The sequence below is a fragment of the Cricetulus griseus genome, chromosome 3 (assembly GCF_003668045.3).
Source record: "Cricetulus griseus strain 17A/GY chromosome 3, alternate assembly CriGri-PICRH-1.0, whole genome shotgun sequence".
NCBI classification, from domain to species: domain Eukaryota; kingdom Metazoa; phylum Chordata; class Mammalia; order Rodentia; family Cricetidae; genus Cricetulus; species Cricetulus griseus.
Genome location: NC_048596.1, coordinates 228,544,695 through 228,561,978, shown reverse-complemented (window position 1 = coordinate 228,561,978; position 17,284 = coordinate 228,544,695). Strand labels below are relative to the sequence as shown.

The 17,284-nt window shown below is 43.7% G+C and overlaps 2 protein-coding genes across 7 annotated transcripts in view; one reads left to right on the top strand and one right to left on the bottom strand.

Annotated features, from left to right (window-relative positions):
* Nucleotides 1-2,165: 2,165 nt before the first annotated feature.
* Ankrd16 (ankyrin repeat domain 16) lies at nt 2,166-13,416 on the bottom strand. 5 transcript variants are annotated; one of them, XM_027405115.2, is made up of 8 exons: nt 12,307-13,411; nt 11,130-11,350; nt 9,201-9,243; nt 9,040-9,111; nt 6,688-6,796; nt 5,964-6,125; nt 4,492-4,570; nt 2,166-2,797 (listed from the first exon to the last, which is right to left on the bottom strand). In XM_027405115.2, the coding sequence occupies exons 1-8, from the start codon at nt 12,645-12,647 to the stop codon at nt 2,640-2,642; spliced, it is 1,185 nt and encodes a 394-aa protein (XP_027260916.1). In that variant the 5' UTR covers nt 12,648-13,411; the 3' UTR covers nt 2,166-2,639. The 5 variants fall into 5 exon arrangements, 4 of the variants coding, with proteins under 4 accessions (XP_027260916.1, XP_027260917.1, XP_027260918.1 ...); XR_003483284.2 differs by having other exon boundaries at nt 2,727-2,797; nt 4,492-4,597; nt 12,307-13,416; XM_027405116.2 differs by lacking the exon at nt 9,040-9,111 and having other exon boundaries at nt 12,307-13,408.
* Nucleotides 13,417-13,695: 279 nt separating this feature from the next.
* The window catches only part of Fbh1 (F-box DNA helicase 1), a 35,209-nt gene continuing 31,620 nt past the window's right edge, over nt 13,696-17,284 (top strand). The window contains exon 1 of one of the 2 annotated variants that reach the window (XM_027405114.2): nt 13,696-13,853. In XM_027405114.2, coding sequence (XP_027260915.1) covers nt 13,853 — 1 coding nt within the window. In that variant the 5' untranslated portion in view covers nt 13,696-13,852. Of the gene's footprint in view, nt 13,882-17,284 lie in introns of both variants that reach the window. The other variant, XM_027405113.2, reaches the window with a different exon arrangement.

Below are 17,284 nucleotides of genomic sequence, written 5' to 3'. Positions count from 1 at the left end.
GAAAGTAGTCTACACAGAGAGGCAGCAATGAAGCCAGAATCCAGGGCAGCAAGATGGTGCCCATGAATTGAGGTGCCAAATGTAGACTCTTCAAGTAACAGCTTGAAGATAAATAGATAACTTGTAGATATTAATAACTATCCACAAAGTATAAAAGTGAGAGAACAAAATGAGCCAACACAGGCAAGATGTTTAGCACAGCAGCTGGCATACATTAAACACCCAATAAACACAAATAACTAGTATCATGTATTCACCAGTGTACTATAATAAACTTATTCTGTACCTAGACTGCTCTGGGCCTCAGTCCTGACCGAAGCTGGTTAAATATCAATGGTGGGCAGAGACAATTAAAAAAGTTATTCAAATCATATGATGTATTTTCTAGCGGTAAATACTAAGAAGAACAAACAAGGCAGGGGGTTCCTTCTAGTTCTATTTTGTTGCTGATTAAATAACCCTGACAAAAAGCAACTTAGAGGAGAAAGGTTTATTTCAGTTTATAAATTCCAGATTACAGTCAGTCCATAACTGCACAGTAGTCAAGGAAGGAACTTCAAGCAGCTACCACCTCACACCCAGAATTAAAAGCAGAGAGAAATGAATGCATCGTGTTCACTTATCTGTTTATGCTCAGCTCAATTCTCACCTCTCACTCAGCTCAGGACCCCTACCCAGAAGGGAATGGTGCTACCCACAGTGGGCTGGGTCTTCCTATATTAATTAACTTATTTTTAAGACAATCTCTCCCAGACACACCCACTGCCAACCCAATGAAAACAGTCATTAAGACTCCCTTTAAAGGTGACTCTAGGTTGTCTTAACACCTAGGCTGACAATTAAAACTAACTGTAACAAAGTATCAAATGCTGAAGACAGGAATACAGTTGTAGGTAGGGAAGCCTGAGAAGGTAACCCAAAGGAAAAAAGTTAACTATAATTAGGAGGGAATAATTATTATCATTTGCACTGCTATTAGCTATTTCTAATATAGTATTATAGAGAAAGTGTATTGTTATCATATATCATTACTACTTTCTTGGCTACAATTAATGTTGTGATCATCACTGGCATCTCTGGCTGTGGAGTGATTTTAGCAGTGCCTGTAGTAGTCAAGGTTTATGGAATCTAGTACTAGGAAGGGAAGAAGCAACGTAACACATGGGAATTAATTATGTAATCAGAGTAGCAAACAAGAGACACCAGGCATTATGGCTCAGGTCTTAAACTCAGCACTCAAGAGCACTGAGGAGGCTAGCTTCAGATACAGAGAGGCTTTTTTTTTTGGGGGGGGGGGAAGGAGTGGAGAGGGGAGAGAGAATATAAATGAGAATGGATAGGATGCTTTGTGTTGACCTTTTGGCCCCAGCATGCATACATGGAATATCACACACCAAGATCATCTTCAGACCCAAAACTACTGAAACAGAGATCTGTGACAGGGGGAGAGTGGTAATCCCATCTCAGATGAGCGTATGTGTACAGTGTATGATGAAGAGATTACAAGACAGGGTTGCGTTTCTACAGGAACATTTATTTGGTGGTTAGAAACAGGAATTTATGAATTCCACAGGAAAATAATTAAGAGGAGCTGAAGTCTTTGCTATTTGCCAAGACAAGCATACTACTGGAGTGAGGTAGGTGTGAAATAGTACTTGTGGGATCACACTACACTAATGAGGGTTAAATCTTGCTCATGACTGTACTTATCTATTAAAACAAACAGAAAACCCTTAGAGTTTAAAATCTTACAGCTGGGGCTGGAGAGAAGGCTCAGCTCAGTGCTTAAGAGCACTGGCTGTTCTCCTAGAGGACCTGAGGTTTGATTCCCAGCACCCACATGAAGGCTCACAACCATTTGTAACTCCAGTCCCAGGGGATCTGAAAGCCTCTTCTGGCCTTGGAAGGCATCAGGCATGCATGTGGTACACAGACATACATGCAGGCAAAATATCCATTAATGGCATTTGTTAATGCCATTAATAGGCATTAACAAAACAAAACAAAAACAACCTTGGCTCAACTAGCAGTAATGAGAATATGAAAAGGTGTCCATCAATTTCCTGTAAATGTTGTTATAAGCGAGTAAAAAATGCATGCCCTCCCTGGCTATGAAACCAAATGGCCACATAAAAGCTATGAAGGAAAAAAATTAAACAGGCCAATTATGTTTTACAGCTTTTGTAAACAGCAATTGTATTTCTAGTTTTATTACACATACTTAAAGAAGGGTATATATTACATCCATTCACATCACATTCTTCCCTAGGGATACCCAAGACCCATATTTAATCTCATGCTACTCGAAGGCTAGAAAAACAAAATATGGGGCTGGCGATGTAGCTCAGTGGCACAGTACTTGCTTAGCATGTGCAAGGCTCCAAATTCATTTCCCAGGACACTTGAAAAAAGAAAACAAACAAACAAACAAACAAAAAATGGCTGTGTTCAGGATCATACAACATGCCAGGAATCCATTGTCCCGGTCGTTTGGCAAGTCTTCCATCAGAGGAACATGAAGAAGGGAAGTCAGAAGGAGATGAAAACACTGGCAGAGGAATAACTCACTCATCTGTCAGTAACTGAAAAAACACGATGTGAATTACCATGAACTTCGTTGCCTCCTTCTTCAAATATCCTTACGATTTCATGGTGTGGTCAAAGTCCTGAAGGATGTCTATACACTTTGTGAGTTGCTGGGCCAGGGTGCCCGTTAGGTCTTCAGAATCCTTCAGTCCTGACTGCAGGAGGAACCTGGTGCAAGCCACATGCTGACCTGCACAGGCCAGATGCAGGGCTAAAGGGAGACAAAAATGGTCTATGCTGAGAACATGTACTGCATTCAGAAAAGATATTGGATTATTCGGTTACACAGAGCTGATGTTTATTTAGTCAGGGTGTGAATGTGTGTGTATATGTGCATTTTGTCACAGTGCATGTGTCGAGGGAGATCAGAGGACAACGGGCAGGAGTTGGCTCTCTTTGACTATGTGGGCCTGGGGGATAAAACATGGATCACCAGGCTTGCCTACAAGTGCTCTCGCCCACAGAGCCATCTGGCCAGCTACCCACTGATACAGATTTTCCTCTTTCATAATCTACCCACGATAGGCTATAATGGATCACAATTTAAAACTGACTGGGTTGAAAATATTTCTAAAGAAAACAAACCTGCTAGGGGTAGTAGCACACACCTTTAATTCCAGCAAATGGGAGGCAAAGGGAAGAAGATCTTTGTGAGTTCAAGGATAACCTATTTTATGTATCAAGTTCCCAGACAGCCAGAGCTCATTGAGAGACCCTGTCTAAAAAAAGGGGGGGATGGTGATGGAGGAAAAAGAACAAATCAGAAAGGATGCAACAAGTTTTCCTACTTAACGGGGAACAGAGGAAACTGCTTCTCCCTAGGCTCACTCTCATGTGCTATTTAAACATGAATTTAATGGTACATAAAAATTTCTCGATGTTTTGCTGAAGTACCATGAGTTAGGATGCAGTGATAAAAATATGTTGACCAATCTTTCTACTCTACGAGTAGAAATAAGCACTAAAGGTCTAAGTGTGCTGTGAGTCCAAGTGTGTCCTGTTGCCTGGTCTTGAATCCCTGCTTAGACTAGCAGCAGCTATCCCTTGTGACCTGCAAGTGAGAACGAGTCATTTGTGAGGCTTTCAAGACTGAAGATCCCACTGAACCCTATGAGATGACCTCTGGCTCGAAGAATACTAACTGAATGGTTTATTCTAAAGTCAAGTCTAAAGGATCAGCTCTAGACAGCACTGGGGATGCAGCTTAATGGTAAATCATGTCTACCTGGGCCTTGGGCTTGGTCCCCAGCACACAAAGAAAAAGAAAAGCACTCTGAGACTATACCTCTGAACCTAAAATCTATAGAATAGCCCTTATAGAGTAGATAGAAAATGCTTTCACCTCACAGATATTGTAATAGCTTAAAATAGTAATAATAGGGGCTGTAGAGATGCCTGAGCAGTTAAGAACACTTGCTGCTTTTCCAGGGGACCAGAGTTCAGTTCCTAGCACCTATATCAAACAGTTTACAACCACTTGTAACTCCAGTACTAGCAGATCTGATGCCCTCTTTTGGTCCTCTGGGGCACCTGCATATAAGTGGTACACATTCATAGAAACACACACACACACACACACACACACACACACATACACACAAAAATAAATAGGTAAATCTGGGGGGAGAAAACCCACACACAAACCAATCAACCAACCATAGTAACCAGGGTGGTGGTTAGTATTTATCATCATAATCATGTTGTATAATCATAACCAGTTGTGATGGCCCACACCTTTAATTCCAGCATTCTACGAGCAGAGGCAGGTGGATCTCTGTGAGTTTGAGGTCAGCAAGGTTTACATATAAGGGGCTGAATGTAGGGCCGAATGGGCTCAGCACTGAGGTGCTCAACCTACATCAATGATTTCAACTAAAAAGTGCCTGAGTCATTTGCATTCCATACCTGATCGGTTTCTTTCATCTTTAGAGTTGATGTTGGCACCCAGGGATAACAGAGTTTGAACTGTGCTCGTCTGTCCTTCCTGAGTGTTGAAATAGATTCATTACCGCTGTGATGAGGACAAAAGCAAACCTTTAAAATCAATCTCTAATGTACAACAGAAACCCTTCCTGATGCAGCCAACTGCAAACACTGAACCTCCTGTCTTAAGGAAGATCTATATCATCCATGATTCTCAAGCGAATCGTTAAGTATTTGTAACATTCAGTTATCAGGATAGATAATATGATTAGGTCAGCAGTACAAAGCCTTGTGGTTTATATAGAACCCACATTGCAAAATTTCCCAAGCATATGAACTCTTTGTTAAAATCTTTAAGGCAGAGGGGAATTGTGAGATTGAGGCTCTCAGAAGAGACCCCTACTATAGCTAGCATCATTCACACAGTAATTTATACACACCTGCCAAGTCAGTCAACTCGTTACAAAGTGGTGAGGCTAAAATCAAGATTTCAGGTTCGGCCTTTCTATGGAGGAAATGTTTGTGGCCTGGGCCCTCAGTCCATTTGTGTACCTATCCCTGTGTTCACGGGAGGTATGGTGGGGATTGTTGGTCAGAAAACATGAAACTCTTGCTTCTAAAAAGCCAAATAAAGGCACGCAGCTTCTAAACAATGTATAATAAGCAAAGCTCCTAAAATAGCCTTTTCTTTGGTGAAATATTTATGCACATCCTGAAAGTTTTATACATTGGAGAGACCAGAAGATGGAATTTCTTTGTGCTAGTTTAAGAGGTTTTAAATGCTCAATACAATATAAGAAAGAGCTACAAATTTCATATAATGAATCTTTGCTCATTTGCTGGAGTTACAGAAAGTTGTGAGCTGCCTTATGTGGGTTCTGGGAACTCTGCAACAGCAGCAAGCACACATAACTAATTTTAGTATACTAAATGGAGTTCTACAGATCGCTTTCAAACACTTAAAGAGACAACCGAAAAGGCCTCCATCACTCTTCAACATCTTCATGGTTTTAAAAAACATTCCTGAAAATAAGAGTGGGAAGGAGTACATAAAGCCAAAGTATTATGTAGGATTAAAAATTCTCTCAGCTGGGCAGTGGTGATGAATGCCTTTAATTCCAGCACTCGAGAGGCAGAGGCAAGTGGAACTCTGTGAATTCAAGGCCAGCCTGGTCTACTGAGTAAGTTCCAGGACAGCCTTCAAAGCTACAGAGAAATCCTGTTTTTAAAAACAAAACAAAACAAACAAAAAAAAAAAAAGAAAAAGAATTCTCCTCTCTCCATTTTTGCCTAGAAACAAAAATGTCATGTTTCTATTTAAAGAGAATCAGAAATACAAACATCTCAGGAATATAGAAAACAGATGGAGTCAAAGATGCCAAGACTACAGAGCTGTCCATCACTGGAGCAAAGCAAGCCTAAAGAAAGAAATGCTGTCATGAGAAGCAACTGACCTTGGCTGCATAATGAAGAGCTGTGAGCTGCGTTGTCTTTGCTCTCACATCTATATCAACGCCAAGACAGGACACCAGGAATCGTATGGCTTCATTCTGCCCAGTGACTGCTGCCCGGTGGAGGGCCTGGGCCCCCAGGCTATCTTCAGCTGAAGAGCAAGCCTAGTAGGCAGAAAAGAGGAGCACCGTGAAAAGCAGAGGAATCTAGGTCCATAGTCCTGCAGATGTTTTGGTGTAGCTTAACTGTCTGTGCAGTTCTGGGCAGAGCACATAATTTCTTCCTGATTCTCAAAGCACTTGAACTAAAATGTGGTCAAGACAACACTCTGGCTATAGTGCCTTAAGCTCTGGTAGCACAATTTCTTGCTATTACTATCAAAGTGACTATTTACTGAATCCTTAATTTTCTAGATGTTCTATGTATGTTGGATTATTGGATCCTCCCTGGATCAAATCCAAGGTTCTGAGAATGCTACACTAGCACTTTACTTTGAGCTCCAACCCTAGCATCATTAAGTCCTGGTAGGGACCTTCTGAAGAAATCACATTTTGTCACAGTTTTAGAGATGAGAACACTTATGTATGTGTGTTTACAGAGGTCAAAGGTGGAGAAACTCAGAGGAGCCAGGATTTGAAGCCAGCAACTTAATAATGATGTACTGTTTATCCTCAGATCGAACATTTCTAAGGAAGAACTAAAGGAATAAGCAAAAACACTGTATACCTTGTGTTTTTCAAGGAGCAGCTTGGCTATGTCAACATGGCCACACTGAATTGCATCCATGAAGGGTGTGACTCCACAGTTATCTTTGCAGTCTGGTTCATAGTGACACCTAGAGTCAAATCCAAAAATGACAAAATGTGACTATTCACCATTTTAAACCCAAGACAGGAGACATGATGGCCTGCAGGCAGGCTGCATGCCTTAGATGATCTGTGACCATCTGGAGCTGTCTTTCCTTTTACCACATTAGCATCTGAGCCAAGTTCCACGTCTTTAGAACCTTCCTCGTTTAATGTTCCCTATCAGCTCAGCAGGAGCCTTCATTTCTTCAGCTTTTCAGCTTTGTGGGTGACCACAAAGCTCACCCTTACCATCTTTCTCCTTTCTCTCCCAAGCAATTACCTAAATATAATACTGCAGCTAGGCTACTTAAAACATCTCGATCCTCTATCTCTGCTTTCACCCTTATCCACAGGTCAACTGACAACAGCTTCCTACTGCTCCTCTTATCACGACCCTTTCCCTGCCCCCATTCTCCAGAACAACCAGTCATCTTGCAGTGCAAGGTGGCTGGCCTGGAACTCATGCTTCTCCTGCCTCAGTCTTCGGAGGGGTGCAATTACAGATGTGTGCCACTGCATGTAGTAATTCTTGGGCTTCATGGAATTAGTAATACGCACTGTCTTTTTCATTAGCCTATGAAGGTCCCTAGAGAAGAGCTATGTTTGGTATTTTATTACCCAGACCTAACACACAAAGGTGACTGAAAAGTATTTCCTCAGTTAAGGGTATTTACAAAATTGAAGAAAAGCAAATGTGTCCCATCTGTGGTTCTAAATGCTTGACACGTTTTTGGAACCCAGGGCTCAACGCCCTTTGCTTTTACCCATTATCTTTTCCACTTCTAACTTCCCATCACCATTCCTATGTTGCAAATTTGTATCCAGACCATCTTGTCTCTGCCTACTTGAACTCTGCTTTGATCTCTCACACAGACACAACTACTCCACTTGTTCCAAAGTGAAATTTCACCCCCCCCCTTCCCGAGACAGGGTTTCTCTGTAGCTTTAGAGGCTGTCCTGGAACTAGCTCTTGTAGACCAGGCTGGTCTCGAACTCAGAGATCCGCCTGCCTCTGCCTCCCGAGCGCTGGGATTAAAGGCGTGCGCCACCAATGCCGGGCGACAAAGTGAAATTCTTATGCTTCCCCCAACCCTGCTCCTCTTCCAGTGTTCAGTGTCTCAGCAAGTGGCCCAGGTTCCACACTGTAAAAGTCATCCCTTGCTCCTCCTTTATTTTCTATGGTGCTGGAGATGAAACTTGACCAAGGCCTTGACTGTGCTAGGCTAACATTCTACCACTGAGCTACATCCCCAGGCCCTCTCAGATCCTTTTCATCAAATTATCTGCCTCTTTCTACTGATTCCACTTTTTAAAGATGGCCTTCAATCCACTTCTTCACTGTTCTATTGCTATAAAGACAGCTCTTTATGAAAGAAAGCATTTAATGAGGGCCTGCTTACAGTTCCATAGGTTTAGTCCATTGTCATCACGACAGGGAGCATGGTGACATACAGGCAGACACTGGAACTGTAGTTGAGAGTTACATCCTGATCCCTAGGCAGAGACAGCTTAGTCCTGACAAAGGCTTTTGAAACCTTAAAGTCCACCCCCAGGGACACACTTCCTTCAACAAGGCCACACCCCCCCAATCCCTCTAAACCACACTCCCTGGTGACTGGTTATTCAAACAGATGGGGGTATTCTTATTCAAACCACCACGCTTTCCATGCTCATCTCTTCAGCCCAGCCACCATCATTTCATTTCTCTCCTGTTTGACTTTATCAACCCGAGACAATTTCACAGGCCGTTCTTATCCCAGGTTCATTTATATTTTGTAACCAGGTGATGCTTAAAAACTGATAATTTCTTATGACCATTGGCTTAAAACCCTTCAACAAGGGGCCTGGGGAGGTAGTTCAGCAGTGGTGAGTATTTATTGCTTTTCCAGAGGACCTGGGTTTGATTCTCTCCAACACCCTCTTCTGGCAGCCACAGGCACCAGGCATGCATATGGTGTACAGACATGCATGCAAGCAAAACATTCAAATACATACAATGAATGTAATGGTCGACAGCATCCATATTCTTTACTGTTTAGACTTCAGCATATCCCAAACGACTTCCAGTCACTCAAATGTGCTACCCTTTTTCTTGGTGCAAAAAGCTCTCTTGCCCCTCACTCACAGCTGTTATTTTCCCCTCAGGGGAACAGCCTCGGTTGTACCGGTGCTGAGGTATTTATTTCTTCAGTCTTCACTCATTTACACTGGGTCTTCCTCTTACACACACCTTTGGGGATCCTGAATTCCTTGCCATGCTGATTGGTTTGTGGCCCTGTTCAGTTTGTAGACACTGAGCTCTCTACATAAAAGGAAAAACAAAAAACAAAAAACCTAACTCCTTGTTATAACTTAGAAATACTTTCCACCAATTTACCATGTTGTTCTTACCTATCAAGAAGCTCCTGTACTGCTTCAAAACAGCCATGCATTGCTGGGGGAAAAAGAATGGAGACAATTAGAACTTTTTAGTGTAGACTTGAAACTTTCTTGGCTGCTGTGGTAGTTTTAGAGAAAACGTTGGCCAGGCAGTGGTGGTGCACACCTTTAAACTCAGCACTCGGGAGGCAGAGGCAGTGGATCTCTGTGAGTTTGAGGCCAGCCTGGTCTACAAAGCAAGTTCCAGGACAGGCTCCAAAGCTACACAGAGAAACCCTGTCTTGAAAAACCAAAAAGAAAGAAAAAAACAAAAAGAAAAGTTGCTGTTGCCTTGATCATGGTGACTCTTTACAGCAATAGAAACCCTAACTAAGACAGCTAAGAAGGTAACTCATTGACCAAACACTGGCTCAGGCTGTGCAAAACCCTAGGTTTTATCCTAATACAATGAATAAATAATTAAAAACAAGCAAAATTCTTTCTCCTGGCTCTAAAAAAATTTTGCTTTAGATTTATTTATTCTATTTTCTGTGTTTAACTGTTTTCTTTGCATGTTTGTATGGGTACTACACATATGGATTATGCCCACAGATGTTAAAAGAGGGTGATGGATCCCTTGAAAATTGGGATTGCGAGTTAGAGATGGTTGTGAGTCACCACGTGGTTGCTGGGAACTGAACCCAGGTTCTTTGGAAGAGCAATAAGTGTTCTTAACTGTTGAGCCATTTCTTCATCTTCCTTGGTCTTCTCCCAGAAGAAAAACCTAAAATAGGTAGTGTTACTGTCTTATGAAAAAAATATTCCAACCAAATAAATGGTAAGGAATGTTTTCACTTTATACAATTGATTATTTCATCTGTACGAGCATTTTCATGGCAAACTTCCAATTTTAAACTTATGTCCCCATTTTAGTGCTGTAAGTTTCAAAGGCTTTTCTCACCAGAAAAGAGCAAAAAATGTTTTGAAGGTACCTATTTAGTAGTAATCTATGAAAATTATCTAAAACTTACTTCTCCTACTGAGGATACCTATGCTTAACAGAAAAGATTCTAACTATCTGGCCTCCATTTATTTTGGGCGAGTGACAGATTTGTGACTGGTTCTCCAAGGGAATATTATTTTCGGGAGTTCATATGATGGGTGCTAGCTAAGTATTTTATGAACTGGGTAGATTTTTCCTACTTACTCAAAAAGTTTCAGAAAGTATTCCTTGGTCCGTAAGTGCCAGCTATGGCTGGAGAACAATTGGCTGCTTGTTCTCAGTCAGTATGAACTATATCACATCTCAGGCATTGATCTTTAGAGACAGTATGAGCTCAGTATCCTAATTCAATGAACTGACTCTTAGAATAAGAATTATTTTCCAAAGTTCTCTCTTTGAGGGGAGAGGTATTGGGGGATTTGAGACAGGTTCTTCTAACATTGCCTGGCCGGCTTTAAACTTGCAGGGATCCTGCTACCTCAACCGCTGAAGTGCTAGAACGAGAGATACACACCATGCTGCCTGGTTTACTTTCCAACTTTCTTGTTTTGGACTTTTGAGCCCATTATGCACACATTCCACACTAATTTTGCTTTTGCCAAAACACTACAGTATGGTATCATCACCATTGTGAAAATCTAAGAAGGACCTTTGCTCAAACATAGACCGAGCTCTTTACTCAGGATCACAGACTTTGGAAAGGACAGAGCCAGCTTACCATCTCACTGACCAGGAAGGGTAAGACAGATACACATGAAAATGGACTAACACAGTGACACAAGAGCCAAGGGTTCCATCACTTTACAAACTTATAGTCTGCCAAGAAATCCCAAGATGCTCTGATGCTGTGCCTTCTGGTTTCCCAAATCCTTCATTCCCTTTGCAGATGACTTGAACTACCAAGTGTAGGCAGTGCTGGGGTGAAGCTAACTGCAGACAGCAGTGATTGCAGGGTATACCTGCAGTATGTAAAGGAGTTCTTCTAATGTTGCTCTCTGTTTTCCAAGCATCTGGGCAGACAGTGAGCAAGTACCGGAGGATCACAGGGTCGCCTTCTCGACTGGCAATGTGGAAGCTGTTCCAGCCATCCTTGTTCTTTAGGAGTGGATTGGCACCATGTTCCACAAGGTCCTGGATCACTTCAAGGTTCTTCCTTGTACAAGCCATCATCAGAGGAGTCCTAAGGTCAACCAGGATGGAAAGGAGTTGAGGCATTTGGAAGAACGTATGTCTTCCAGGCTTTCAGGGAATGTATGTCTTTGGTACAGACAAAACACCTAGAGGAGTCTGGGGGTGGAGTGTGGTGGGGGCAGGCAGGAAAAAAAGCTCAAACTGTCAGCCTCTGACTTCTCTGAGGACTGTGGAGAAATAACAAGGGAAACTGATTCTGAATGTGCATCCACAGGAGTAGGTTATCTGAGAGGCAAAAACTATTTATGAGCCAAGCAGAGGACTGATTAAAAACCACAGATAAGGCTCAAGATACAGTGGAACTACTTTGCAATAGTGAGGGAGATGTACTTTTAATTATATGGTGCTTCCCTGTCCTTGATGTGCTGAGATATATTTCCTAACCCCTTTGTTTTGACAGATTTGAAATAACTTGGAAGGCAGGAACTTCATTAAGTTAGGAGCCTAAAAAAGTTAACAGGCTTCCAGGAACCAGACATAGCACATACACAAAAAAAATGTCATTTTAGCAACAAATGAAATTGATTTGTGTGGTGGAAGAGCATCACCAACATTCTTGCTGGTGGCTCTGCAACGCTAGATGTGACAAAACTGCATAGAGCTCAATATTCAATGTATGTGCAACTGAAACCTATCCACTGCAGCCATGTCAATTAAAATAATGCAATCATGAACAAGTAATTTAACAAGATGTCTCCAGAAGAACACATTCTGGGCACATGAACAGTACAATTCACCTTCTAACCATTTGATTACATTTCTATACTCTGTCAACGGGAAACAACTATCCTAACTAAAGAGCCAAACCCACGAAGAACGGAAGGTTGGGCTGAGAATTAAAAGCTGAGGAAAGCTATACGTCTAACGGACACACTGAAAAATGCAAGAACATTTGCGATTCCTCGGAGAGTGGCGATGTAACTTTTCTGGACATTGGACACCTACCAGTCAGCTTTCTTCAAGGAGTCCACGACTGCACCTCGGTCCAGGAGGTAGCGCACGCAGTCCCGGTGGCCCATAGAGGCAGCTTCGTGAAGAGGCCGCTTGTAGTCTCGGTTGGCAGCCTCGATGTCCATACTCCAAGTCTCCACTAGATAAGCTAGGATGTCTTGCCGCCCGTGCCGGGCTGCACAGTGGACAAGGGTGTCCCCTGCTGGCCCCTGGCAACCTCGGGCCGCCTCCGGCCCCTGACAACCTCCGGCTCCCTCCAGTTCCTCCTGCAGGGCGCGCAGCCGGCCCTCCTGCACCAGCCTGCAGAGGCGTCGCGGATCCCCAGGCGGAGCCATCACCTTAGACCAAGAGCGACAAAAGTAGGAGGAAGACGGAGATCGAGTCCTAAACACAAACCAGTGCAGCAATAGGTGGGGAGAAGATGATGGGTAGGACTTCCGGTTCCTCCACGTGACCGCTCTCCCAGACGCTCCGCCCCTCAGCGGGATTCGGTCTGTCAGCGTCTTTCTTATGCCACCAGCACTGATTTGGAAGTCACAATTCCCCACGTAGAATGGTGTCTCCTCAGGCGATCGGGTCGACAACAAGCACGCTCATGGGCCATTCATTCTGTTAACTTTGCTCCAAACATGCGGAGTCGTCAGGGTGGGACCTTGGGTTCCCGGAGCCGGTGCAGCTTGGGTTAAGGTTATGCACCTGACATCCTGGAGCTGTTCCTTGCACCCGAGTGATCTGGGGACGAAGTACCTAACGGAATGTAGTGCGCCGCTGTACCGCCAAGTCCTGAAATGGAACAGAGGGGCTTTGCAGCCTGATCTCGCACCGTGCGACTCTCCACTGTACAGTCTATGGGCATGTCTACCACAGCCGGGGTCTCGGGCTGCTCCGGTGGTTGCTACAGAGGCGGAGGGGCGGGAGTGCGAAGCATGGCTGGCTCTCTACAGCCGAATGCACGCTGCCAACCACCCTGGAGCCTACCCGGCTCACGTGTGCTGTGGGGATGTCTGCCGGGCTGCCCAGTCGGGGTCTCGGGCGGCCCAGGCTCCCAACAGCAGGGTTTCTGGGGCCTCTCGGAGGTGGGACAGTGTCCCTGTCTCCGCCCTCTCCTCATCCAATCCGCAGCCGACCCCAGCCCCCTCCCCGCCCGCTGCTGCCGCCTCAACCCCCACGGGAACCCAGAGAGCTCGAAGGAACTCTGGGAAAGTTTCCTTCGCCTCCTCCGCGCCAGCGGAAGGACCAACGGGGCGTGGCTCAGTTCCTTGAACCACGCCCCCTCCCGCCTCGCGTACCGATTGGCTCTAGAGGCCGTCTGTCTGCGCGCCCCTCCAGTTCCGAGTTTCGACTGGTTCATGGGTCCGTCCGTCGTCTCCGGCGGAGGGTGCATCTTGGCTGCGAGGAGGCGGAGCTCGCGGAGGAAGTCTACAGTCGTCTCTGCTCGCTGTCTGGGCCAAAGGAGGGGCTTGCTGGTCGAGAGAAGGCTGGATGTCCAGCGGCACCGGCCGGGTGGTGTCGGCGGCTGGGTCCTGGGCCGGGCCACCATAGTGCGTGAGACCGTGGACTTGGCGTGGGGTGCGAGCCGGGCAAACTTTATCTTGTGGGGCCCAGCGCAGGGGTCTCGGCCTCGGGGGTGGGGCCCGAGCACAGGGTGGATGTAGGAGCTGGCCGCGCCCGCAATGGTCAGGTGGGGGAGGCCGGGGGATCTCTGCAGACCGGTGTCCCTACGCCGCTCCCTGAGGTTCCGGAAGGGGCAACACTCGAGAAGTAGCCTCTGCTGCTGGCAAGCCTGACTTGTCTACACTGTAATGTTTTTGACCTTGGGCGAGTCATTGTATTCTGCTCCCGACATTTGTGTTTGCCTTGGTAGTCTTCCACCCCCTCGCCTGAACTGGTGATTCAGGGGACATAAGGCGGCCTGGGGGCTTTTGGAAGGCTCATTGAGATCCGAGCAAGCTTTGTTAATTCCTTTCGAGGACCTGGATATTTAACCATTGATATGTTTGTTTGTTTGGGGGGTAAAAATGGAAGTCGCTACTTGTCAGGCTTAAAAAACAGTTTCTCTGCATTTGGCCCTGCACTCTGGCTCACAAAGTGCCTGTCATTGTCTATTCCATAAACAGCCCATAGGTAGCATTCTGGTTTTAGAGGCAAGGACATTGAGGCCTAATGAAGTTAGTGATTTTTACCACGTGTTGGTAAGTTGAGGCATCTGGTAGTTTCAAACTTTTTGCCATTTTGCATGGTTTTAAGTCTCAACATTTGGGAGACTAAAATAGGAGGACCTGGAGTTCGAGGCTAGTCTGGGCTACCTACTCCTTCCTTACAAATGGTGATGGATTTTTGCTTTATATCTCTAGTTTCCCATTATTTAAACAAAACTGAGACCCGTGGTTCACAAGAAGATGAAATATTTGAAGTCCAGGATAATTGGTTATTTAATTGGTGTTCTAAGTAAGCTTCTGCCTCTCCTCTGCTTCATGAATTTACTTTGTTGTCTGTTTTCCTTTGGGAAACTAGATATTGTTTGTGAATCTGTCCCACAGCCCTTGTGATTTGGAGAGTAGTGGGTACTTGTGCTTGAAGCTTAGTAATAGGGCTATTGCTGTTCTGTCTGTTTGGTCGAGCTGACCATTTCTTTAGTGAAGGTTTTTGGAGTTTATGGCCTGACCTTTACTGTCTAAATTTCCATGTAGCTGTCATTGGAATTGGGATTTTCTACCTGACTTTTGCTGTATCTCGTGGATCTGTGGCATTTGGGTGTCTTCATTGAAGAACCCATTCTTTAACATGTTTCCTGACTTGTGAATACGTAAAACTATTTAGATTCTAATTTCAAATGTGTTACTATGTCTTTTTCTTCTTCTTCTATTTTTCTACCCCTTCCAGGCTGACTTTAGTTTAGAGACAAATTTAGATTCTGTCTTTGCTGTTCTGGCTGTGAAATAACTTCTAGAAATTTATCACCAGAGCCAACTCTCATGTTGTCAGTGGTCAGTCACATGCTTTTAGAAGGCGCTCTTACATTTCATAGACCTTTTCTGGAGCTTAACCAGGTATTCCTGTAAAAAACAAAACAAAACAAAAACAGAACCTTTAAAAACAAAATAATATGGACATGGTGGCACACACTTGTTATCCCAGCACTTAGCTGGACTTGTTCTAAGACCCTACTGCAGCAGAGCAAAACAAACCAACAACAAACAAAACAAAACAAAAAACAGCAGAAGAAATCCTGGGTTTTTAAATTTTTATTTATTATTTGTTGTTGTTTGAGACAGGGTTTCTCTGTGTAATGGCTCTAGCTGTCCTGGAACTTGCTCTGTAGATTAGGCTGACCTTGAACCCACAGAGATCCTCCTGCCTCTGCCTCCAGAGTGCTGGGATTAAAGGCGTGTGCCACCATGCCTAGTGAAAAATTATTTTTATAAATTAAAACTTTAGGTCTTTCTCTCACTCTGGGAAAAACTATTAAAATAGCTATTTCTCCTTTGCTTTTTTACATAGCTAATGATGCCATTTCTCTTACTGTTGCATAAGAAACTTCAGTTATCCTTGATTTATATCTTAACTCTTAACACCTTGTTGATACCCACCTGCCCTTTCTACCCAACTTGTACTCTCAGGCCCTGTCCAGTTCCTGTTTAACTTGGTACCATGACTTTCTGATTTGTTTTGCTGACTATCTTCATGTCTATCTAAACTTGATTGTGTAATGACTTTGCTTTTAAAAACTGCACAAAACTCTGAATTGTCTATGCAATAAAGGGAAATTTCTTCAGCAGTATATAAGAGGACCTTTGTAGTCTCTGGCCCCAAGTTTATTTTCCAGCCTTGTTACCTATCATTCCCTATTAGAAATGAAACTTTTTTGTCACAGAGGGCTTTGCTATGCCTTTGTTTGTTTTTTTGTTTGTTTGTTTTTCTTCAGATTGTTTTCTTATGCCTAACTGATTTCCATTCATCATTTACAACTCAACTCTTCATGGAGCTTCTTCCAATGATCCTAATTATATTTACTACCATAGGCCCTTATGCATGTATTTATGTAGCGCTTGGATTGCTGTATGTTTAGCAATTTGTGTTTGTTTTGTTAGCTGCCTTATGGTCAGACTTACTTATTTTTGTATGCTCTCCAATGTCTAAAATAGCATTAGCAACAAGGATACCATAAGGAATGCTCTCATGAAGTTCATAGTAAATCTGGGATGCAGTAGATACATGAATAGATGGAGGAATGAATGAATAATAGGAAAAAATTTCAAGTATATAAAGATGTATTGTGGACAAAAAATATGTTTGTTTTCTATCATTCTTTCTGAGGAACATAGAATGAACAGCTCAGCCCTTCCTTTCTTGCTATAATAAATGGGTGCTTTTCTTAAGGAAGCCATAGGTACTTCAGGGTATGAGGTGACTGCAGAAGATTGAGGCTGCTGAGCTGGGAAGATGGCTTAATTGGTAAAGTGTTTGCCAGTCAAGCATGAGGACCTGAGTTGGATCCTTAGCACCATATAAAAAGCTGTGCGTTACCATGCATGCCTTGTAATCTCAGCACTGGGGAGACAAGACAGGTAGCACAGACGGGTTTGCTAGCCAGTCAGTCTCACTGTATTAGGTGAGCCCTGGGTCCCAACTAGAGACCTGTCTGTTAAAAACAGGATAGATGCTGAGGAATGACACGCTAGGTTGGTTGACCTGGCCTCCTGATGCATATATACCAGCATCATTTCCCCTTATACTCCCTGTAACAAAGATTGGGCCAACTGACGTGGATCTTTGGCTGGTAGATCCTGGCTTTACAGAAGACTGAATGCCAGAGAGGGGAATGAGAACTGAGTGTAATCTCTTCCTGTGCTTGGTGTTTTTTTTTTTTTTTTTTGCTTTGTTTTTGTTTGTTTCAGAGTTAAAAGGGGACAAAATATTTGTAAGTTTTTTTTTTCCCATTTTGAGTCTATACTATTGGCTGTATAGTGAC